Consider the following 26,234-nt stretch of genomic DNA (forward strand, 5'->3'; position numbering starts at 1 on the left):
ATAAATTATATTAATTTATATTAATACATATATAAAAATAATATTATTTACAAGATATATATATATATATATATATATATATATATATATATATATATATATATTTATATATATATATATTTATATATTAATTTAATTTATAACTAAATAATATTATTTATAAATTTTTGGGAGAATTGGGGTTAATCATGTTAGGGTTAATTAATCAATTATAATTAGGGTTTATTGATCGGTTATAATTAGAGTTTGGTAGTTATGACCTAATTCAAACCCTAATTCTCCCTAAGACTAATTAATCAAGTGCGACACTAATTAGGGTTAAGTACATTGGTGTACAACCTAGATTTTTTTCTATAAATAAAGTGTTATTTCCTTGCATTTTCTTCACCACTTTTTCCTATCACTTTCTGTATCAAGTTGAGTTCATGGCATCCCCCAGACTGTCATCATGGCAGCGAACATCATTAAGGAGGTCGGATCCTGAATCGGTAATCTTAAAAAGGGATGGACATGTTATTTTCTCGCCTGTCAAACCCCCAATGGAGATGAAATTTTGGAACATCCGTTCGTTAGACCAACTAAAAAGGTCCTTGATGTCTTGGTTAGAGGGAGATTACCAACCTGGTGAAGTCATCAGAAGGATTCAGAGGCTTAGAAGAAGGTTCTCATTTGAAACTGGAGAAATAGTATGTTGGTGGGTTGAAGTTGAAAGCGATATTGATTGCATCCAAATGATGCATGGATCAGATGACATAGTGTTAACTGTTGTAATTTCCTAGATTTTAATGATTGTTTGTGTTGTTGTTCTTGTATTTGTTATTGCTCTAGTACTTGTTCTTGTTTTAGTACTTGTTCTTGTTCCAGTATTTGTTTTTGTTTTAGTATTTGTTGTTCTAATGTTACATGTTTGTATTTGTTGTTCCAATGTCATCTTCTATTTGGAATAAAAAGTAAACTTTATTGATAAATAACATTGGTACACAGAGTTATGAATATGAAAACTATGTTGTGGAACTAGATCCACGATATGGACATTTGTTCTTATTATGCCCCAGTTGTCGACATATGCTACACTTCCTCTGCATTTTCTCTGCGACGTCCATTTCAGTTCTAATGCGCTTGCTGTTTGGGCGACCAGTTTTATTACGCCGCATCGAATCATTGTGCCAAACAATTTCCCCGTCATACTCTGGCCAATATGCCTCCAATGCTACCACCGGAAAGGGATTGTCGTATACATTTAGCAATGTTGCAACTTTGTAGATGGGAGACACTAGCGACAATGCATCGAAGTGGGTGTGTGAACACACTGCAATGACATGGGAACAAGGCATATGATAGGCCTGAAATTGACCACAGTCGCACCAACAGTCTGGTATTAGGACCCTATACTCTTGTCTGGGCAGCCCCTGGTTGTGGTCAATTGTTTCCTTGACACTAAAAGTGTGGCCATGGCGGTCGAATTCCGTAACCCGATGGTTGATGGCTTTGGCAGATTCCTGCCTCATAAACTTCATGCAGGCATCACTATACACTTGACTCGTCTGTAACACTGCATGTCAGCGCTTGCCTCTTGTTACGAACAACGTTGCCATCCGAAAATACGTCGCACTCACCAAAGCGGTTACCGGGAGGTTACGTATGCCCTTAAAGACGTCGTTCATTGATTCCACAAGATTTGTTGTCATGTGGCCCCACCTCACCCCATCGTCGTATGACCTACTTCACTTTGCTCTGTCAATATTATTGATCCACCTCCCTGCATCAGAATTTGCCAACACTATTTCCCGGCGGTAGTATTGGAATCCAGGTTGGTTTAATGCATACCCCACATTTATCAAATTTTGCTTCAAGAATTTATCTTTGAACTCCCGCACAAAATTTTGTGCAATATGCCTGATGCAGTAGACATGCGTAGACGGGGGGTCATGCCAACCATTTGCTGGATTATTGTATGCACTGTCTATAGAAGTCTGCCTGTCAGAAATCACACAGATGCCAGCTTGTGGAGTCACGTGCGTTCGGAGATTCTTAAGAAAGAAACTCCAAGCAGCAGCCGTTTCTCCTTCTACCAATGCAAAGGCAACTGGGAAAATATTAGAATTTCCATCTTGTGCGACCGCCATCAGTAACGATCCTTTGTATTTCCCATACAGCCAAGTTCCATCGACTTGAATAAGCGGCTTGCAGAATGTGAAGCCGATGATACAGGGACGGAATTCCCAGAAAAGCCTATGGAATATTCCATTACCTTCTAGACGAGTTCCGTCAGGGGATTGTGCCGGCAAGGTCTCCATTATAGAAATCGTCCCAGGTGAATACAAATGTAGTACAACCAGGTAGCGCGGAAGTTGTTTGTATGATTCCTCCCAATTACCGTATACCAGTTCAATTGCCTTGGTTTTCGCTAACCAAGCCTTTATGTACGACGGTGTATATTTGAAAACAGCAACACAATGGGAGATAATAGTTTTGACCTTGAGTGACGGGTCAGCTTCAACAAGAGGTATTACGGAATGGCAGATCATATCATGGTTAAGTTTGCGATGATCCTGTGCCATGTTTGTGTTGACGCAAGTGTGAGCTTGAGAAATGGACCCTATCACCCACATATTATGTTTCTTCTTGTACGATGCCATCAACCTATACCCACACTCCGGGTTTTTGCATAAAATAACGTATCTTTCCGGGTTTGATTTGTTAACATCGTAGTCAACACAGTTTCAAGTGCCAGTTTTTTATTGCTAACAGACACTCTTCCTTGGTCCGAAATTGGTCACCCTTTTTTAACTCCTCATCAGACCTCATATATGGGTTGTAGAACATATCTGACGAGGGCTCATCCTCGCCCAAGTTAAGGGTTGTAAAGTGCGCAGGCGGTGAGTAGCGTTGCGCTATAGGTATTTGTACTTCGTCTTCGTCTTCGGAATCACGGTTCACCAAGTCATCAACCACGTCTTCTGCATCATCAACCACATCGTCTTCAACGGGGTGTTCAACATCTTGTTCGTCATCAACCAAAGGATCAATAACATGTGACTGAATATTCTGAGTTGGTTGAAATTGATCCAAGACAATGTACAACACTATATAATCGTAACCATAATACTCATGGTTACGAAACATGTTTTGTGCCTCCATGTCATTTTGAATCAATGACTTATAAAACCTGACTGAGTTATTTTAAAAAAAAAGGTCGTTGATAAAAAATTTGGGACACAGGTTGTCTAAGTTTGGACTCAATCTTTTTTTTTTTCAGATAAGAGAAGTCAGCTCCTCTATTTAGACAAAAACGAGTGCAATCGGTGTTTCTAAATAGGAAGCCAGACATATCACATTCATAAGTCTCACCATTCACGTGAGCTTTGATTTTGTATTGTGTTGAAGATGCCATGATATGTGAAGATATGTGTGAAATATGTGAAGATATTGTGAAGATTTTGTGAATACCTGTGTGAAAATTTGGGTGAATATATAAGCGAAGATATGTGTGAAAATTTGATATTGTGAAGATTTTGTGAATACCTGTACCAATGTATGTTAGACGTGTCACATTTTTGCATGCAACACATCCACCAAGCCTTCCCCTAAACAAGACAAGTGCAACCTAACCTGTACCAATGAATGTTAACCTATCCACCTAGCCTGCAAGATTCTCACGCATGCCTAGATACACAGATTCAATTGTGATGCATGTGTTAGACGTGTCACATTTTTGCATGCAACACATCCACCAAGCCTTCCCCTAGACAAGACAAGTGCAACCTAACATGTACAAATGAATGCTAACCTATCCACCTAGCCTGCAAGATTCTCACGCATGCCTATCCGTCAAAGTCATATCTGTAACACCCTTCTAAAATACCCCAATAATTAATTAAAACAACAAAATATGAATCAGAGTAGATATGCAATTTCAGGGTGTCACACTTGACACTTCACACCATTCACCAAAATATCTTGTCATGCTCGTTTATTAATCAAAATAAAACATTGCACAATACGCAGCGGATAGAAATCTAACAACATGCAAACCATGTAACACATTACATGTAAAATTGTTCAACAACCAAAAATGAGAACAAAGTAAAACATCCCGTCCCGATGTTACATATACCAGAGCATGACCCACTAAGGAACTACACTAGACTCCAAGCACTAGCTTCTACTCAATCACTGCTCGTTACCTGAAACATAGTTGTAAGGGTGAGTTCCTCAATCGATATAACAAGCATTATAAAATATCATGTAATGTTAAGTAAATTAACACATTCATCACCCTAATCCTATCACACCTTCAGCAACGGCAACATCAACTCATAATCATACTCAACACAACCACAACACACACGTATAATATTAGAATACATCCATTCATATTATACGCCATACATACATTATGAAATGAGACTCCATGCATGCGGTACCGACTATTCGTGAACACATAGTTCAACCTCACCGATCAAACCCAGATACGGCTACCAAGCTCACTAGTCCCACTCATTTGAGACCTAGTGACTCACTCACTAATTCCTCACTATGGGAATTAGCTACCACCATAAAGGCCATGCTATGCACGCTAAATCACCTAGCATGCAAACATCAACAACAATCCACAATGGACATATGCTCACACTCTAAGCCATAGACAACTCACTAATTCCTCACCATGGGAATTAGCTACCACCATAAAGGCCATGCGATGCACACTAAATCACCTAGCATGCAAACATCAACAACAATCCACAATGGACATATGCTCACACTCTAAGCCATAAACAGTCCATCCATAATTGCATACATAATAGATATATTCACAGCATTATGCATACCATCATACATCATCAGCATATTTATCACAGAATCATATCATGTCATGCCAAATAATAAATCACAGTATTAGCACACTCTACTAATACCTATACTGCTCAAAACAACGGGAAATGATCCCTACTATATCATACATCAGCTAAATTACATCACTCAGCTGAAACAACCAACTGCACAACATTTAAATATCAATTTTTCACTTTTCAAACAGTGTTAACCGGTTAACGCCCTGAGTTAATCGGTTAACGCAAAACAGAATGCGCTTCTCTGTAATTTTTAACAGTGTTAACCGGTTAACACCCTGGGTTAACCGGTTAACGCAAAACAGAAATTAATTATTTTAATTATCATAACAGTGTTAACCGGTTAACACCCTGGGTTAACCGGTTAACGCAAGACAGAAAGCTGTTCCTGCGCTAACACGAACAGAATGCAGAATCACCCGCATTTTCCGTCGTTGGAGGACTTCCGGACCTCCGATTTCGATTCCGTAAAAAGCTACACATCCAGAAAATTACGACTCATCCAAATATAGATTCATTCACAGTTTTAACGTAATTTACTCATCACAATCAAGGGTTTTATCAAAACCTAATTAGAGTCGATTCAATGGCTTATTACTACCCATTACATGTTAATCCATAATACCCATTAAACGACGATAAACCCCCCTTACCTGAGTTAATCCGGCAAATCCTTTACTTCAAGCTTTTCCCTTCTTCAACCCTTCTTCTCTTGCTCTTCCTTTTTGCCCTTTTCCCACTTTTCAGTCGTTTCTCTGTTTTCACGTACCGATAGAAAACTCTCTCTAGCCTTTCCACTTCCTTCTTATAATAACAAAATTCTTAAATTGGATTTCTCTCTTCTACCCTCGATTATTCATAAAATTTCCAACTTTATTATTCCAATAATAATAATCCAATAATATTCCAATTATTTAATTAAATTAATAAATATACTAATAATAATATATATGAATGGTTTATCTTTTATTTTGAAAAATAATACCCTCTCATTCATATTATCATCATAATATACTATTAAACTTAAATTAAATAATTATCATATTTTATCGGGGTGTTACAACTCTCCCCCACTAAAAGAGTTTTCGTCCTCGAAAACATACCTCAAGCGAATAACTCTGGATAAGACTCCTTCATCTGACTCTCAAGTTCCCAAGTCATATTGCCACCTGCGGGTCCTCCCCAAGCTACCTTTACCAAGGCAATCTCTTTACCCCGCAACTGCTTCAACTCTCGATCCTCGATCCTCATAGGTGATGTTTCAACAGTCAGGTTATCTCTCACCTGTACATCATCTACTTGGACCACATGCGACGGATCAGGAATGTACCTCCTCAACTGAGACACATGAAAAACCTCATGCAAATTCGCAAGTGACGGCGGTAAAGCGATACGATAGGCTACCTTCCCTATCCTCTCCAAAATCTGATAAGGACCAATAAATCGAGGTGTCAACTTCTTCGACTTCAAAGCTCGACCAACCCCAGTTATCGGAGTAACACGAAGAAACACATGATCTCCCTCTTGAAACTCAAGTGACTTCCTCCTCTTGTCGTGATAACTCTTCTGACGACTCTGAGCAATCCTCATCTTCTCCTGAATCATCTTAATCTTTTCTGTAGTTTGTTGAACAATTTCCGGTCCAACCACAGCACTCTCACCGGACTCATACCAACATAAAGGTGTCTGACATCTCCTACCATACAAAGCTTCAAACGGTGCCATACCAATGCTCGAATGAAAACTATTGTTGTAGGTCAACTCAATCAAAGGTAAATAACAATCCCAAGCACCTCCTTTTTCCAAAACACAAGCCCTCAAAAGATCCTCACACAAGCCCTCAAAAGATCCTCCAGTGACTGAATCGTCCTCTCAGTCTGACCATCAGTCTGCGGATGATATGCATAACTCAATCTCAGCTTAGTTCCCAAAGCCCTCTGCAAACCTTCCAAGAACTTCGATGTAAATCTAGGATCTCTGTCCGAAACAATACTCGACGGAATACCATGCAAACTTACAATTCTCTCAATATACAACTCAGCTAATCTCTCTAACGGATAATCCATTCTGATCGGAATGAAATGAGCCGATTTTGTCAATCTGTCAACAATCACCCAAATAGCTTCAAAATTCTTAATTGTCCTTGGTAAACCAGAAACAAAATCCATACTGATACTATCCCACTTCCACTCTGGAATAGCCAACGGTTGCATTAGCCCAGACGGCTTCTGATGCTCAATCTTTGACTTCTGACAAGTCAAACAAGAATAAACAAAACTCGCAATTTCTCTTTTCATTCCCGGCCACCAAAATAACTTTTTCAAATCATGATACATCTTCGTAGGCCCAAGATGAATACTCAGGCCACTACGATGTCCTTCTTCAAGAATACTCTTCTTAAGTTCGGTAACATCCGGAATACACACCCGATTACCAAATTTCAAAACACCATTCTCATCAACTCTGAATTCACCACCTTGACCTTGATTCACTAGAGTCAACTTATCAACCAAAAGCACATCGGATTTCTGACCCTCTCTAATCTCATCCAGAATACCACTCGTTAACTTCAACATTCCCAATTTAACACTATTGTGAGTACTCTCACACACCAAACTCAAGTCTATAAACTGCTCAATCAAATCCAATTCCTTAACCATTAACATAGACATATGCAATGATTTCCGACTCAATGCATCAGCCACTACGTTTGCTTTACCCGGATGGTAATTCAAACCAAAGTCATAATCCTTCAGAAACTCTAACCATCTCCTCTGTCTCATATTCAGCTCTTTCTGATCAAACAAATACTTTAAAATTTTATGGTCACTGAAAACCTCAAATCTTGACCCGTACAAGTAATGCCTCCATAACTTCAGAACAAATACCACAGCTGCCAACTCTAAATCGTGTGTCGGATAGTTCCTCTCATGAACCTTCAGTTGTCTCGAAGCATAAGCTACAACCTGCTTATTCTGCATCAAAACACCACCCAAACCCAATAATGAAGCATCACAGTAAACCTCAAATGGTTCCGACGGACTTGGTAATATCAGAATAGGAGCAGTAGTTAACCTCCTCTTTAACTCTTGGAAACCTTCTTCACACTTTGAGTCCCAAACAAACGCTTGCCCCTTTCTAGTCAACATCGTCAACGGTAATGCCATCTTAGAAAATCCCTCAATGAATTTCCTATAATAACCTGCAAGTCCAAGAAAACTCCTTATCTCAGAAACTGACTTCGGAGCTTCCCACTTAGATACCGCTTCTATCTTAGAAGGATCAACAGCAACACCACCTCTTGAAACCACATGACCAAGAAAACTAACCTCTTCTAACCAAAATTCACACTTGGACAGTTTAGCAAATAACTTCTTTTCTCGTAGAACTCCTAAAACCACTCTCAAATGTTCATCATGCTCTTCTTCATATTTCGAATACACCAAAATATCGTCAATAAACACCACAACAACTTGTCTAGGTACGGATGGAAAATCCTATTCATATACTCCATAAATACCCCAGGCGCATTAGTCACACCAAAAGGCATTACAGAATACTCATAATGTCCATACCTTGTTCTGAAAGCAGTCTTCTGAATATCCTCAGTTTTCACACGTATCTGATGATACCCCGATCTCAAATCTATTTTGCTGAACACACTCGCACCAACCAACTGATCCATCAAATCATCAATCCTCGGCAAAGGATACCGATTCTTGATCGTCACTTTATTCAGTTGCCTGTAGTCCACACACAACCTCATAGTACCTTCTTTCTTCTTAACCAATAACACTGGTGCGCCCCACGGTGACACACTCGGACGAATAAATTTCTTATCCAACAGATCTTCCAGCTGACTCTTCAATTCAGTTAACTCAACAACAGACATACGGTACGGAGCCATCGACATCGGCCTAGTACCAGGTACCAAATCAATCGAGAACTCAACTTCACGCTCTGGCGGTAATTCATTCACTTCTTCAGGAAACACATCAGGAAAATCACACACCACGGCTAGATCGCAAATCGCCAGTTTATCTTTAGCCTCCAAAGTCGCTAACAGCATAAACAGCTCTGCCCCATCTGCTACTGCCTCATTCACCTGTCTTGCTGATAGAAACAAACTCTTTCCTTCCTCAATCTCAGGAAAGATCACAGTCTTATCAAAACAGTTGATATAAACTCGGTTAAACACCAACCAGTTCATACCCAGGATAACATCAATCTGCACTAGTGGAAGACACACGAGGTCCATCCCAAAGTCTCTACCAAAAATACTCAAAGGGCAATTTAAACAAACTGAAGTAGTAGTCACTGAACCCTTCGCAGGAGTATCAATCACCATACTCCCATGCATCTCAGATATCTCTAATTTAAGTTTCACAGCACAATCCAAAGATATAAAGGAATGAGTTGCACCTGTGTCAATAATAGCTACAAGAGGAAAGCCATTAATATAACACGTACCTCGGATCAAACGATCATCTGCAGAAGTCTCAGAACCCGATAAAGCAAAGACCTTGCCTCCCGACTGGTTCTCTTTCTTCGGCTTAGGACACTGTGGACTGATATGACCCACCTCTCCACAGTTAAAACAAGTCATAGTCTTCAACCGGCACTCTGCAGCCAAGTGACCACCTTTGCCACACTTGAAACACTTCTTCTCAGTACTGGTACACTCATGGATACGATGTCCAGCCTGACCACATCTGTAACACTTAGCAGGGGCACTGGAGTCTCCCCCACTAGGTCTCTTCATCCCACTCTGTCTCTGGAAACCTTTGCCAGCTGCATACGGCTTCCCACGATCATTCTGATTCTTGCCTTTCCTATCAACCCTCTGCTGATAGCTCTCCGCTCTGGCCTTGGTATCCTGTTCAAAAATCCTGCAACAGTCAACCAAGTCAGAAAACACTCTAATCCGCTGATACCCAATAGCCTGCTTGATCTCGGGACGTAACCCGTTCTCAAACTTCACACATTTTGAAAATTCCCCAGTAGCCTCATCATAGGGAGTGTAATACTTCGACAGCTCTGTGAACTTAGCAGCATACTCAGTAACAGACCGGTTGCCCTGCTTCAATTCTAAGAACTCTATCTCTTTCTTTCCTCTGACATCCTCTGGAAAGTACTTCCTCAGGAATCTCTCTCTGAACACCGCCCAAGTGATCTCAACACTCCCAGCAGTTTCCAACTCAGTGCGGGCAGCAACCCACCAATCATCTGCTTCCTTTGACAGCATATGCGTACCAAACCTGACCTTCTGGTTATCGGCACACTCAGTCACTCGGAAGATCCTCTCGATCTCCTTCAACCACTTCTGAGCACCATCTGGATCGTATGCTCCCTTGAACATTGGAGGATTGTTCTTCTGGAACTCACTCAGTTGACGAGAAGCTCCCAATCCCACAACATTCGGATTCCCTCCAAGTACTCCAGCTAGCATACCCAGAGCCTCAGCAATCGCAGCATCGTCTCTACCTCTTCCAGCCATCTCTATTCTGAAAACCCAACAAGCTAAAACAATAAGTACTGATAGGGTTACACAACACCTATCACGTACAGGGGAACAGAATAATTACGACTCGACTCGACCGACTATGCTCTGATACCACTAATGTAACACCCTTCTAAAATACCCCAATAATTAATTAAAACAACAAAATATGAATCAGAGTAGATATGCAATTTCAGGGTGTCACACTTGACACTTCACACCATTCACCAAAATATCTTGTCATGCTCGTTTATTAATCAAAATAAAACATTGCACAATACGCAGCGGATAGAAATCTAACAACATGCAAACCATGTAACACATTACATGTAAAATTGTTCAACAACCAAAAATGAGAACAAAGTAAAACATCCCGTCCCGATGTTACATATACCAGAGCATGACCCACTAAGGAACTACACTAGACTCCAAGCACTAGCTTCTACTCAATCACTGCTCGTTACCTGAAACATAGTTGTAAGGGTGAGTTCCTCAATCGATATAACAAGCATTATAAAATATCATGTAATGTTAAGTAAATTAACACATTCATCACCCTAATCCTATCACACCTTCAGCAACGGCAACATCAACTCATAATCATACTCAACACAACCACAACACACACGTATAATATTGGAATACATCCATTCATATTATACGCCATACATACATTATGAAATGAGACTCCATGCATGCGGTACCGACTATTCGTGAACACATAGTTCAACCTCACCGATCAAACCCAGATACGGCTACCAAGCTCACTAGTCCCACTCATTTGAGACCTAGTGACTCACTCACTAATTCCTCACTATGGGAATTAGCTACCACCATAAAGGCCATGCTATGCACGCTAAATCACCTAGCATGCAAACATCAACAACAATCCACAATGGACATATGCTCACACTCTAAGCCATAGACAACTCACTAATTCCTCACCATGGGAATTAGCTACCACCATAAAGGCCATGCGATGCACGCTAAATCACCTAGCATGCAAACATCAACAACAATCCACAATGGACATATGCTCACACTCTAAGCCATAAACAGTCCATCCACAATTGCATACATAATAGATATATTCACAGCATTATGCATACCATCATACATCATCAGCATATTTATCACAGAATCATATCATGTCATGCCAAATAATAAATCACAGTATTAGCACACTCTACTAATACCTATACTGCTCAAAACAACGGGAAATGATCCCTACTATATCATACATCAGCTAAATTACATCACTCAGCTGAAACAACCAACTGCACAACATTTAAATATCAATTTTTCACTTTTCAAACAGTGTTAACCGGTTAACGCCCTGGGTTAATCGGTTAACGCAAAACAGAATGCGCTTCTCTGTAATTTTTAACAGTGTTAACCGGTTAACACCCTGGGTTAACCGGTTAACGCAAGACAGAAATTAATTATTTTAATTATCATAACAGTGTTAACCGGTTAACACCCTGGGTTAACCGGTTAACGCAAGACAGAAAGCTGTTCCTGCGCTAACACGAACAGAATGCAGAATCACCCGCATTTTCCGCCGTTGGAGGACTTCCGGACCTCCGATTTCGATTCCGTAAAAAGCTACACATCCAGAAAATTACGACTCATCCAAATATAGATTCATTCACAGTTTTAACGTAATTTACTCATCACAATCAAGGGTTTTATCAAAACCTAATTAGAGTCGATTCAATGGCTTATTACTACCCATTACATGTTAATCCATAATACCCATTAAACGACGATAAACCCCCCTTATCTGAGTTAATCCGGCAAATCCTTTACTTCAAGCTTTTCCCTTCTTCAACCTTTCTTCTCTTGCTCTTCCTTTTTGCCCTTTTCCCACTTTTCAGTCGTTTCTCTGTTTTCACGTACCGATAGAAAACTCTCTCTAGCCTTTCCACTTCCTTCTTATAATAACAAAATTCTTAAATTGGATTTCTCTCTTCTACCCTCGATTATTCATAAAATTTCCAACTTTATTATTCCAATAATAATAATCCAATAATATTCCAATTATTTAATTAAATTAATAAATATACTAATAATAATATATATGAATGGTTTATCTTTTATTTTGAAAAATAATACCCTCTCATTCATATTATCATCATAATATACTATTAAACTTAAATTAAATAATTATCATATTTTATCGGGGTGTTAAAATATCCACCTAGCCTGCAAGATTCTCACGCATGCCTAGATACACAGATTCAATTGTGATGCATGTGTTAGACGTGTCACATTTTTGCATGCAACACATCCACCAAGCCTTCCCTTAGACAAGACAAGTGCAACCTAGCCTGTACCAATGCATGCTAACCTATCCACATAGCATGCAAGATTCTCACGCATGCCTATCCATCAAAGTCATATCCACCTAGCCTGCAAGATTCTCACGCATGCCTATCCAGCTCCACCTAGCCTGCAAGAATCTCAGCCAACTTTGCATGCGTTACACGTGTCAAATTTTTGCATGCGTTACACGTGTCCAATTTTTTTACATATTCATACTATCTGAATACGGTTATAAATAGCAGGTCATTCTTGAAACATTTCATCATCCACTAACAATTTTTTTCAGAGAACACCGACGAACTTTTCATCAACAAACCTACCTTCTACATTGCAATCATGTCTCTTCTTACCATGGGTCAAGAACACAGAGGCACTAGGGCGAACATTGCCTCATTCGTAAGTTTTTCTTGAACGTTGCCTCTTTCGTATGTTTATAATTTATTTTTTACAACTCCAATCTAATGATTGTTTATATTGTTTGTTTTTAAAGGATCCCAAGAAATTTCGTCAACGTTCACACCCTATGACTTATCCAAATCCATGGTGCGTACCTTACATAGAGCGTGCGGGGTTCGGTCATGTTATGCATGTGGTAAATGCCACAATTGATGTGAAATTTATTCTTGCTTTGTGTGAACGTTGGAGACCAGAGACACACATTTTTCACCTACCAACTGGTGAATGTACCGTCATACTAGAGGACGTGTACATGCTTTTGGGTCTTCGAATAGATGGTAAGCCTGTGACTGGAAATGTTCAACAGCCCAACGAACTATGTGTTCAAATGTTGGGCGTAGATCTAGTTGAGGGTGAGGGATCTGCGAAAGCAAGGGGCCAGGGTATTAAACTATCGAGCCTCCAATTCTATCACGACGCTATTATTTTGACTGAGGATTTGTCCGAACAAGAAAAAATAATAAAAACAAGGTTTTACATTATGTTATTATTTGGGAACTTGTTATTTTCCGAAGGCACGGGAAATAGCATAAACTTTATGTACTTGAGTTTGCTCGAGGACATAGATAGAATAAGCACGTATAGTTGGGGTTCTGCTGTATTGACTTTCCTATATAGCTCTTTGTGTAAAAACGCACAAAATGACCACTGTACATTTTCTGGATGTGCTTTTTTGCTCCAAACATGGGGGTGGTGGAGATTGTCGAGGCTAGCCCCCGAAAATCCTAACGTCTACTCCTTCCCCTACGCAACTAGGTAAATTTATGATGTTATTTTATTTTGTATATTTATTCTATAAATATTTGTAAATAATATTATTTATCTTTTTTTGTTTAGGTTCATTACAACTGGACTAGATTACAGTCTTACCCCGAAAAATAAAATAATATTTTATCGTCAACTCTTGGATCGTCTCCGAGCACAAGATGTATTACCACTAAATCATTCATCTTCTAACTAATTTATTAATATCAAGCATTCTCAATAAATAACATATTTATTTTTTTCTTTGTAGTTTATTTGGAGACCATATTTGGGATTGGAACATCAACCCAACCCCGAAGATGCAGCTGTTTGGACAACAAAAACGGCTATCATGCGGTTCACCACTGTGGAGATGCACCAAAGTGACCGTGTCAAACTGCAATTCGGAATGCATCAAGAAATCTCAGGCCCCCCAATGTCTTTGGAACCTTGGCATCTTAAAAAAGTCAGCCACCAGTGGTATGTCCAAAATTAGAAGGCATTTGCAAAGGAGTCCCGTAAAATGTGGAAAGAACGTGCCCACTATGTTCTACAATTTCCGGTGGCGCCCAACGAAATGAAGCCGACAATGGAGTATGTGGATTGGTATAGAGCAAATACAAATCCAGAAATGATTGTGTCTGACCCGTTCTATTTGGACGATCCTCGAATGCAACAACCATATTTCCAACAACAACAACCACCACAATATTCCCAACAACAACCACCACCACCGTATTACCAACAACAACCACCACCACCGTATTATCAACAAGAACCACCACAACACATGTCCACCCCCCAACCAAATCAACACTACATACCACAAACTCAACCCCAATATCATGAAGATTACCAACACCAACCTCAACATTCCCACCACCATCAACAGTCCCAACACTTACCACAAACTCAATCCCCCACCAACACCAATCCCAACATTTCCATCACGACGATGTCCCGGGCTCTTCCAGTCCTCCACTTAGCCCCGACACAGGTATACAAGAGGATTACCAACAAGACTACTACACACCACAACAGACATTGTTCTTTAGCCAACCCGATTCAACCCTCAACTACCAAATGCCACATTTCGAGGGCGCACCCAACAGGAGTCAGTTTGTCCCACCTAGACAAAGCTTTGAGGGCGCAGAGGGCACCCGCCTTTCCTACAACATTGAAGGGACTTCGACCCAACCACAACGGCAAAGGGCAAGGGGACACGTTAGGACTAGGGGTGGGAATAGGGAAGCACCACCACCACGTGAGCCGTCTAGACGAGTAGTTAGACCTCCCCCGTGCGGATCGTACCAGGGACCGCATAATATGTAAAAAATCCCAAATTAATAATGCATTTTAATTAAACTTTATAATATTTGTCTTGTGTATTATTTTAATATAAATATATTATGTTTATTAATATAAATTAATATATATATATAAATTAATATATATTTATATATATATATCTTGTGTATTTTACAAATATATACATAATATTATTTATTTACATATATATAAATTAATATATTTTAATAATTTATAAATAATATTATTTAGTTATAAATTAAATTAATATATATAAATTAATATATATATATATATATATATATATATATATATATATATATATATATATATATATTGTAAATAATATTATTTATATATATATATGTATTAATATAAATTAATATAATTTATAATAAATATAAATTAATAAATTTATAATAAGATAAAAAAGATTTTTTTTTTTTAAAATAATTAAAAATATATTAAAAAAAAAATATTAAAAAAAAAAAATAGGAGTAGGCGCCACTCCTAGTGGCGACTTGCCCTCCTTTTAAGGGTAGGCGCCATCTAGGGTGGTGCCCATGTGTCTTTAAGGCACAAAAATGGTTATTTTTATAATTTTTTTGAATTTATGGTTATTTTTGAATTTTTTTTATAAAATTGATTATTAAAAAAAAATCTTCCTTATTTGAAGAACGATTGTGAAGATCAATTTATTTTTTTAAATACGTATTAACACTAGTTCACACGTCAATTCATATAAACTGAGTCGTTGATTGACTTATCTAAGAAAAATTGTTATTTGAGTGATAAGATTAAAATTTTTGCATTACTTTAGTCCAAAAATCCAGAATTGAGAAGTAACTTAACATTCCTAACCCCTGTAGTTTAAAAGTTTTAAAAAGAACTAAAATTGAATATGGGTTGTTCTTCAAATTGAAGCTGCAAAAGTTTGAAGTAAACAAATTGAGAACTAAAATTTAAGATAGTGAGTATTTAAGGCAAACTAAGAAGCAGCAATACAAAAAAAAAGTATGGCAAATTCAAATATACAAAGATCTTCTAATAACTTGCTCCCTTACAACAAAGACCATTTAGTTAGGATTTTTCCAATCGTTATTCTGGTACAACACATAGAGGTAAACAGAGGAGCCTTGGCTTAGGAATATTTGTATGAGACTTTGTTTGCCCTCCTTTTTCAATATTTCAATACAATTCCCACAATGTTTTTCATTTCTGTTTACTCTGCTCTATCATTTGATAATACATGACAAATGAAACCAACACTTCAACGATAAATATGAGCGAGCATTCATACATCATGTGACGGTGGTGCCGACAACAAACTACCTATCCCACCCAGATGGCCTCCGCCTTTCTCTAGGTTTGGAACTACTGCAGAAGAAGGAAAAATAACAAGAACTTTATCAGCAAACGAAGTAGCTAAGCCATAAAGATATGTAAGAAGCAAGTTCAGCTTAGGAAAGTAACCTGTTTGTGCTGTTCTGACCAGGATTTACTCCGGGACTTTGAGCGGTGGAATTTACGGTTGATGTAGCAGGATTGTAAGAAGAAGTTTGCTGATGAGTATTTATATCGCCCCCAATTGATCCACCAGATACAAAGCCGGCAAGTGCTGGTCTCTTATTAACAGCCATGATTGGATTATTACCGAGTCCTCCATTTTGGGAGTTTGATGATGCGGCAACGAAGCTACTCCTAAACTGGGACATCATTCCTGTTCGCAGAGAATTTACAGCGGCGGACCGGTTTGGAACTGAGTTAGATGGTGCACTGTTTGACTCTGTTGTATATCCAATGCCCAAGCCAAAATCCACCCCACGCACGCCTTTGCCACCCGCACCGCCACCCCTGCCTTTGCCTTTTCTCCCACCTGCACAACACAAGAAATGTAAATAAAGAGATTCACCAATTAAGCATGCCAATATCATGACTCTTCTATAGGCATTAGTATGCAAGTCAAATATCATACCTCCTTTTCTCGCATCACGTTTCGACCTGAATCTCCCATCCTGTGGAATTACAAGACAAAAGTTGATTAGTAATTTTAAGACACCAACAAGAGATCTGAAACTTATAGCATCATCATAAACTATCATAAGAGTAATTTTTAGAGACAGAAGACAAGCTTTGTGAAGAAAATAAATGTATTACTAAAAGAGAAAAACACCAACACAATAAACTCTTCTTTATTGTCAGTGCACAATCCCTATAGTCATAATATGTGTTGCGCTCGTGAGAGCTAATATGATCTTTGGAGCATACTAAAGAAGTAAACATTATTAGGGAAAGGTTTTTGCGGATTCATGAAGACAATCAAGGTAGCAGCACTATAGAAAAGCCGAGTTGATGAGGTCAGCGACTCGATCAAAATTAGAGGGGAGACAGGACAATTTGACAACTCGCAAAATGCCAAACTCACAAAATGTCAAATTTATTCTCATTCAAACAACTTCCTTGAAGCGTAAAGCCGAGCAGTCAATAACATTTAGAGCCTAAAAAATAAGTCTTCCTTACCATAATATTACCCAAGTGTTCAACCAAATGGAGTTTACTATCCAAATGCTTGTCTGGTCTTTGTTTAATATTCAACTACTCACAAACCCTTTATTTTGTTCACAAACCATTTCATCTTTCAAAAAGAGCAATTCAATCCAGAGTTATCAATGGCGGCCGATATCCCGGGATAGCGTCCCGGAACGGTGACCCTCCGCTATGGAGGAGCGGTTCTCATCCCAGTTTGAGCTAGCGGCCGCTATTTGAGGTTTAGCGGATAGTGGGAACAGAGTGCTTTACGGTGAAAGCGGATTTCATCAGTTTCGAAAGTGAAAACCCAGAATTACCCTTAAAAAAATGAAACGTAAGAGGAGTTTTGAGGAATTTTTCAGATTTGCCCTAACTCCGAAACACAGCAGAATAATCGGTCTTTTTCTCACACGCTTTCGCTTAATTTTTCAAGTTTTCTTCTCTTCTTCTTTCTCTTCTCTTCTTTCCTTTCTTCTTCTTTCTTCCTTTGTTTTATTCTTCTTTCTTCTTCGGACCGTACTCTATCTTTTTTCAAAGTCTACTTCCTCTTCTTTTTTGAAGTCTTTTCCCTCATTTACTTAAGCTATTTCTCCTCTGTTTTTTTTTCTATTAAGTAATAGTATTTTAATAAATTTATTTCTCTTTTACTTTTACTTACTCTGTCTCTCCTCTATTTTTTTATGGGTATTGTGTTATTTGTTTAGTTTTACATTGAATATATGTTTTATGGATTATTCATATAAATAATCCAAAAAATAGTCAAATAGCGGTTATCCCGCTATCCACTATCCCATGTTTGAGGTCGGCCGCTCCGTTCCGTTATCTGGGATTGATAACTTTGATTCAATCCCTTTAATATCTTTATAATGATCGGATCAGATAGTCTCAAACAGTCAAACCTAAGAAAACCTACCTCAACCATGCCATCAAATACATTAATACATAACATTTCAAGAAATATGTACTAATTAATAATTCATTTTTGGCCTGTAAATAGCATAAGAGAATGAATAATAGATTGTACAAAATCTACAACTGCATGGACCATCAATAACTACATGGATATGATACGAGAGTCTGCAAGCATGAGATCAATTGCATAAACACCAATAACAGAGATGAAACTAGAATACAGTATAGAGCATCATTACCTTCATGGCAAGATCTGTCAACTCCGTGGATACATTTTGACCAGCAGCAACTAAACTATTAACCAATTCACCAGCAAACCGTGCTTCTTTATGAGTTATAAGAGTGTATGCAACTCCGTCCTTGTCACCAGCACGCCCCGTTCTTCCAATGCGATGGACATGCATGTCCATATCTTTAGCAATATCAAAATTGACCACTGTTTTAATTGATTTGATGTCAAGACCACGAGCAGCAACATCAGTTGCAATAAGCACGTGGTAAGTGCCAGACTTAAACTTTTGTAAAATATCCATACGAGAAGCTTGATCCTTATCACCATGTAGGGCAGCAACTTTAAAGCCTCTCTGACCCAATTGTGATTCGATTTCATCCACAGTGGCCTTCTTGGAAGCAAAAACTAATGTATCACCTTGATCGATCATTTCAGGCAGCTTCTCCAGAAGCCACGGCAATTTCTCAGAATCGGAAGGAATTACTTGAACAACTTGAGTAATATCTTCATTTGCCATCCCTACCTCTCCCACTGTCACTCTGGTAGGATCGGAAAGGATTTCCCTGGCTAACTTTTCAACTTTGCGAGGCATTGTTGCAGAAAAGAGCAAAGTTTGGCGGTCAGGCCTAATCTGACCAACAATGGACCTTACTTGTGGCTCAAATCCCAAATCAAACATTCGATCAGCCTCATCAAGTACCAGGTAAGTTGCTCTCAGCATTGTCAATGCCTTCATTTTTAGCATGTCTATCAATCTCCCAGGAGTAGCAACAACGATCTCACAGCCTGCCTTGAGTTCTTTGAATTGTTCAAGCTTTGACATTCCACCATAGACAGCAGAGACGCGTATACCATATGCTTTAGCAAACTTCTTGGCTTCTAGATATATCTGATGCGCTAATTCTCTGGTAGGTGCACATATCACTCCTATAGGACCTTCCTCCTTCTGAAGTTCAGGCTGATCCATGATATGCACGATCATAGGAAGCACAAAAGCAGCAGTTTTACCAGAACCAGTTTTTGCTATGCCAATGATATCTCTACCAGAAAGCACAACCGGTAAAGCTTGACATTGTATAGACGTAGGCTTCTCATAACCTTGTTTCTTTATAGCAGACATAATTTGTGAAGCAAACCCACAGTCCTCAAATGTTTTAACTGGCTTAGGAACATCAAAACCTGACACCCGAATAGCCAAACTCTTCCTATATTCAAGTACATCTTGCTCACTCATACCTGTATCAAGCCCGAAAAAAACACTAGTGTCAAATGTTCAATCACAGTTAACTCATAATCTAGGGGTACGTTTGGATTAAATTATTTAAAACTATCTACTAGTACTAGTAAAACTTAAAAGTACTTCTGAAAGAGCTTATAGAAACAGCTTATGACGGGTCCATAAGCTCTCCTGGATAGCTCGTGAAAATAGCTTGACTTATCTTAAACTATGTTATACTGATAGCTTATACATGAACACCTATATGATAAGTTTTATGCTATAAGCCCTTAATTAATTAAGTTGTTTATCAAAACAGGGCCTTAAAGAACCATCTTGCATAGAAATATCAACACACTATATTTACCTAAGTAGCCACAACTCTGAATCAACAAGTAAAACATAAGAATAAAATTTCAGGGTTACCTGATATTGAAGGTGTCTCCTCATAAAAATCCTTAGTAAAAGGCTCATAATCAATTTCAGTATGATCAAGGGGAGCTATAGGTTCAATTTTCTTCTTATCAATAACAATAGGGTTATCATCAGAATCATAATCAATCAAACCAGCATCCACAGCCTTAGCAGCAGCATAAACCTCCTCATCAGAATCATATCCAGCATGCAGCGCATCAGACGCCAACGTCAACCCTAAATCCTTCTTCGCCCTCAAAAAACTCTCCATAGGATCCTCTTCATCGTCTCTGTATCTATCTTCTACCTTTTCCTTCGGCTTCGGTGCCGGCGCTGCCTTCATCTCCTCGTGTATCCCTTCCATAAAAGCATCCAAAGGATCGATTTCCTCCTCCTCACCTCCACCACCACCGCCACCGCCATTATTATTGTCGTTGTCGTCGTTGTTGTTGTTGCTGGCTTCTTCTCTGGCATCTTCGTCGTACTCGATGTTGTCTAGGTCATTATCCTCGTAGTTGTCGTGGGTTTTACGAGAGGAGGGAGGGACGTAGAGTCGCTGAGGAGGTTGAGATCGTTCGAAACTGTAGGTTGATTGGCGGTTTATGCCGAAACCTTCGAATCCGAACTTCCTCTTTGACATTGCTGGTTAATTGGTTGGTTTTTGTGACGGAATTTCAGTGAGGGAGAAAACCCTAACTGGTGTTACACGGTGAAGAATATTGAGGGAGATGATTAAATTTAGGGATAGTGAAAAAGATGGGTTTTTTGAATGTTTGAGCTATGGGTAGTCGAATCTGGGGGTGCTGCGAGCAGGGTTGCGACCACAACCTCGTATGGTCGATTTCTGGTTAAGGATTGTGACGAAGGTGCTTCTTTTCAAGTAGTCATTCAGTTTTTAGTTGGTTGAGCGGGTACCCGAACCGGGGGATAAAGCCCGGTTTTTTTGCTAGATGAAAAACGAAACACTATTTTTTTGGTAAAGCGAGAATTTAATTTTAATTTTAAAAAACAAATTTTGCTGTTTCTAACACTGTGTTTGGTTTTAAAGAAAGAGTGAGGAAAGAATGTGAAGGGAGAGAAAGTGAATGGAAGGATACATTTTCTATTGTTTGGAATAGATATAAAAGGTGAAGGAAAGAAATTGTTTCATGGGCCCCACTCCAAAATCCTTTCCGCGCTGAAATGGACAGAACCTAAAAAAAAAAAAAAATGGTTGAAAATACTAAAGTACCCCTACTTTTGTAGTTATTGTAAAAATATAAAATAAAAATGACACTCAAAATTTCTTAAATCTAGTTGTTCTCATCTTCTTTCTTAGACCAGCTTTAGCGCTGGATTTTGTGCCGTTCATCCCTTGGATCGCCAGCCTGGCACATCACATGCTGCAGCCAGCATGGCAAACGGTGAAGAGAGAGCAACGGAAACCATGCATTTTTCTTTCTTTTTTTAATGAAAACTAGCCGTTCAACGGCTAGTTGCTTTTTTTTTCAATTTATTTTTTTATAAATATATTTTATATCTAAAATTTCACCAACACAAATTTTCTCTCACTCTTATTTTCTCTTCAATTTGAAATTTCTCTCTCACAATTTCATCATTTTATTCCTAAACTTTTAATTTTTTTCAACAATTTATTCTCAAATGGATCCTAATCATTTTCATTATAACGATCAACACATGGATTCTCATATTTACCATTCTTGATCGTTAACGATCAACACATGAATTCTTGATCGTTAATCATTTTCAACACTTATGTCATTATTTTATCATTCTCATATTTACCACATATCTCTCATTTTTCTCTCATTCTTTACTAACTACATGGATTCAGACAATTCAGATAATAACGATCAAGAATTTTGGGCGTTGGTTGAAGAAGAATTTATGGACGACAATGATGAAGAACAACAACTTCAGAATTCTGGGAGTTCTTCTAGGCGAAAGAGAAGAACAACTATAGATCGAGGTCGCGAAGAAGGGCACAATCGATTATTTAATGACTACTTCTCGGAAAACCCAGTATACACATATGTTCAATTCCGAAGAAGGTTCAGAATGCATAGGCATGTATTTCTTCGAATTGTAGATGCCCTTGGCAATTATGATGAATATTTCCAAATGAGGGTCGATGCAACTGGTAAAATGGGTCTTTCACCATTACAGAAATGTACAACTGATATTCGTATGTTGGCGTATGGGTCTCCTGCTGACCTTGTAGACGAATATGTTCGAATCGGTGAAAGCACTTCAATTGAGTGCTTACAAAGATTTGTTAAGGGCGTGAATGTTGTATTTGGGGATGAGTATTTGAGAAAACCTAACAACATTGATGTTGAACATCTTTTACAAATGGGTGAGTCACGTGGCTTTCCAGGTATGTTGGGTTCCATTGATTGTATGCATTGGGTATGGAAAAATTGTCTTGTTGCATGGAAGGGACAGTTTTGTCGAGGTGATCATGGTAAGCCCCCAATCATGCTTGAAGCAGTGGCATCGCAAGACTTATGGATTTGACATGCTTTCTTTGGTATTGCAGGTTCAAACAATGACATTAATGTGCTAAACCAATCCAACGTGTTTAACGATATTTTGGAAGGACGTGTTCCCAATGTGCAATATACAATCAATGGGACACCATATAATATGGGATATTATTTAGCATATGGTATATATCCTGAGTGGGCTACATTTGTCAAGACCGTTTCAATGCCACAAGGAGAAAAGAAAAAATTATTTGCTCAACATCAAGAATCGGCTAGAAAAGATGTGGAGCGGGCATTTGGAGTGCTTCAATCTCGATTTGCAGTTATACGTGGCCCAGCGCGTGCTTGGCACATGGACACCATTAAGCATACTATATATGCCTGCATCATATTACACAACATGATTGTGGAAGACGAACGACATACATATGGAGGTAATTTTGATTACTCTTATGATAACGTGGATATCAACAACTCAACAACCGAAACATTTAGCGGTCCTCATCCGAATCTTACAACAAGACTACAAAGAAGAGCAAGTATTCGTGAAAAACAAGTCCATCGTCAACTTCAAGGAGATCTAGTCGAGTATATTTGGGAACGTTTTGGACATGAAGATGATGAAATTTAAGTTTGATTAATTATGAGATGTTATTTACTTTTATTGTTTTTAATTATATATCATGTATTTGAGATTAATTTTAATTATCATTTTAGATTATAAGTTTAATTTGAATTTTATTTATTTTATATCAATTTTAATTTAAATAATTAAAATTATTATTTTAATTAATATAAAATTTAATATAAATAATATATTAATATATAAAGTAAAGTTGTGGGACCCAATATGAGTTCTTCAGAGTTGCATCATTGGAGTGAAAAACTGAATGAGTTGCTTCAAGCTGACGTGGCTTAATAGGTCCCATAAGGAACCCAAAAATGGGTTCACAGTTGGAGATGCTCTTAGGTGCTCCTTTTATTTAAATTTCTTAAGTGCTCAACTCTTTTAAATTTCATTTTCTAAAACTTAACAACAAATTGCTCTCTAAAGTGCTTTGTAAAGGTGCTCTTCTATACATTTTCTTTTTCGATTTGGGTACTTCTTTTCATTTTTGTTTAAGGTATTATTGCATGGAATCGTTAAGAAATTGTTGTTCTTCGTGAAATTTATTCATTTTGAGTTTTTAGTTGTTTCTTTTTCAAAAAAAAATTTGTGAGTTTACCATTTTACTGTCGGTTGAAAATACAAAATAAATTTCCCAATTTTTCAATTTACAAGAAAGTGTTTTTAGGGATTTTGATAAGTTATTATTTGTATCTTCTATTGATTTAATGTTTTTGTTGTGAAAATAATATCAGAATAATAAAGTATAATTAGTTTTTTATTGGCAAGAAATCCACAATATAGAAAAAATGGAAGCAAGAAGAACACAACAAGTTGGTTATAAATTGTTATTCTTTATTTTCTCTTTGAAAGCAAGTGTTACAAAATAACAAATAACATCTCTCACCCTAATTAGGATTTGCGTTATATAATGATGAGAGACTAGTATGTTATTTATAAGAAAACTAACATGCTAAACTAATGGACTTTTACACAATCTAACTTAGAGAACAAATCAACTTAAACAATTGGGCATAACAAACATGCCCAATTCGACATGCTAATAATCCTAGCATATTTCGATTACAACATGTGAACAGACTTCGACGACATGCTAATGATCATGTCGAATTGTCGAACATATCTTTCGATCATACTAGAGTTTGATCCAATATCTCACGAATCTCCACCTTGGAACAAACTCTATAATATCAATGGAACAAACTAGCTTTCTTCATGCAGCTTTATCAACTGCATACAATGGAAAAATTTGCAACTTGGTAATGTCTTGGCGATCGTATCAACAACATTATGATCTGTCAAAACCTTTAGCACTTGGACTTTTCCATTATCGATTACCCATCTAACAAAAAACAACCTCACGCCGATGTGCTTGGTTCGCTCATGATAGGTTGAAATCTTCAACATGTGTATACCACTTTGACTATCACATTTAATGGTGATAACTCGACATTGAAGTTTCAGCTCGTTAGCAAAACCTTCAAGCCACGATACTTCTTTCACAACTTCGGTGAGGATGATATATTATACTCCAGTGATTGATAAGACAACGATCTTCTGAAGTATTGATTTCCAACTGATTGTTGTGCCAAACATAGTGAACACATATCTAGAAATAGATTTTCTAGAATCCATACAACCTGTATAATCAGAGTCGACATACCCTTCTATTTATGCTTTACTATTTCCACCACATGCTCCATCATAAATTAGGACTTTGTTCAGAGACCCAATTATGTACCTTAGAATCCACTTCAATGCTTGTTAGTAAGCCTTTCCAAGATTCACCATCTACCTGCTTACAAAACTTACTGCATATGTTATGTCGAGTCTAGTACTGACCATAACATACATCAAATAACCAATTATGTTAACATATGGGATGTAATTCATATAAGCTTTTCGACCTCAGTACTAGGACACTAATCTGTACTCATCTTGTATTGAGGGTTTGTCGAAGTCACAACAAGCTTTGAATTCGACATATAAAATTTATCGAGAATCTTCTCTAGGTATGTATCTTGAGATAAGCATAATTCTGATTGCTTTATATCTCTTAGGATGTCAATCCTAAGAATCCTGGATGCAACTCCCAAATCCTTCAAATCGAACTCCTTATCGAGTTCAGCTTTCACCTTCATTACATCACCGACATTGTTGCTTTCTATGAGAATATCATCCACATAAAGCAACAAAATAACAAATGAATTTCCAGGTCAAAATCTGAAGTTAACACAGTGGTCGAGTTGACTTCCAATGAGACTTATGTGTGTCATGAACTTGTCGAATCTCTTATTCCATTGTCGAGGAGATTGTTTCAGTCCATATAAGGATCTATTCAACTTACACACATAATCCTCCTTTCCCTTTTCTGCATACCTTTCAGGCTGCCTCATCAGGATTGTTTCATCTAGATTTCCATACAAGAAAGCAGTATTCACATCCATTTGTTCCAGTTCTAGGTCGAATTGTGCCACCATGGCAAGTAACATTTGAATGCGCATGTGCTTCACAACAGGAAAAAAACACATCATTGAAGTCGACACCTTTTTTTTTAGTGAAACCCCTTGTGACCAATCTTGCCTTGTATCTCTTCGATGTCACTCCTCTGATTTCTTCCTTAACTTTGAA

At 38.0% G+C, this 26,234-nt stretch overlaps 2 protein-coding genes across 2 annotated transcripts; one reads left to right on the plus strand and one right to left on the minus strand.

The window, feature by feature from the left end:
• Positions 1 to 16,216: 16,216 nt before the first annotated feature.
• Positions 16,217 to 21,417, minus strand: LOC127132603 (DEAD-box ATP-dependent RNA helicase 24). Its single transcript, XM_051061558.1, has 5 exons — positions 20,502 to 21,417; positions 18,867 to 20,095; positions 17,162 to 17,201; positions 16,660 to 17,062; positions 16,217 to 16,563 (listed from the first exon to the last, which is right to left on the minus strand). Exons 1-5 carry the CDS (start codon positions 21,127 to 21,129, stop codon positions 16,515 to 16,517), a joined length of 2,349 nt encoding a protein of 782 aa, XP_050917515.1. The 5' UTR covers positions 21,130 to 21,417; the 3' UTR covers positions 16,217 to 16,514.
• An 896-nt stretch (positions 21,418 to 22,313) lies between these two features.
• On the plus strand, positions 22,314 to 23,606 carry LOC127129713 (uncharacterized). The gene is made up of 2 exons (XM_051058849.1): positions 22,314 to 22,866; positions 23,029 to 23,606. Exons 1-2 carry the CDS (start codon positions 22,314 to 22,316, stop codon positions 23,604 to 23,606), a joined length of 1,131 nt encoding a protein of 376 aa, XP_050914806.1.
• Positions 23,607 to 26,234: the final 2,628 nt, after the last annotated feature.

The sequence above is a fragment of the Lathyrus oleraceus genome, chromosome 3 (assembly GCF_024323335.1).
Source record: "Lathyrus oleraceus cultivar Zhongwan6 chromosome 3, CAAS_Psat_ZW6_1.0, whole genome shotgun sequence".
Lineage (NCBI taxonomy): Eukaryota > Viridiplantae > Streptophyta > Magnoliopsida > Fabales > Fabaceae > Lathyrus > Lathyrus oleraceus.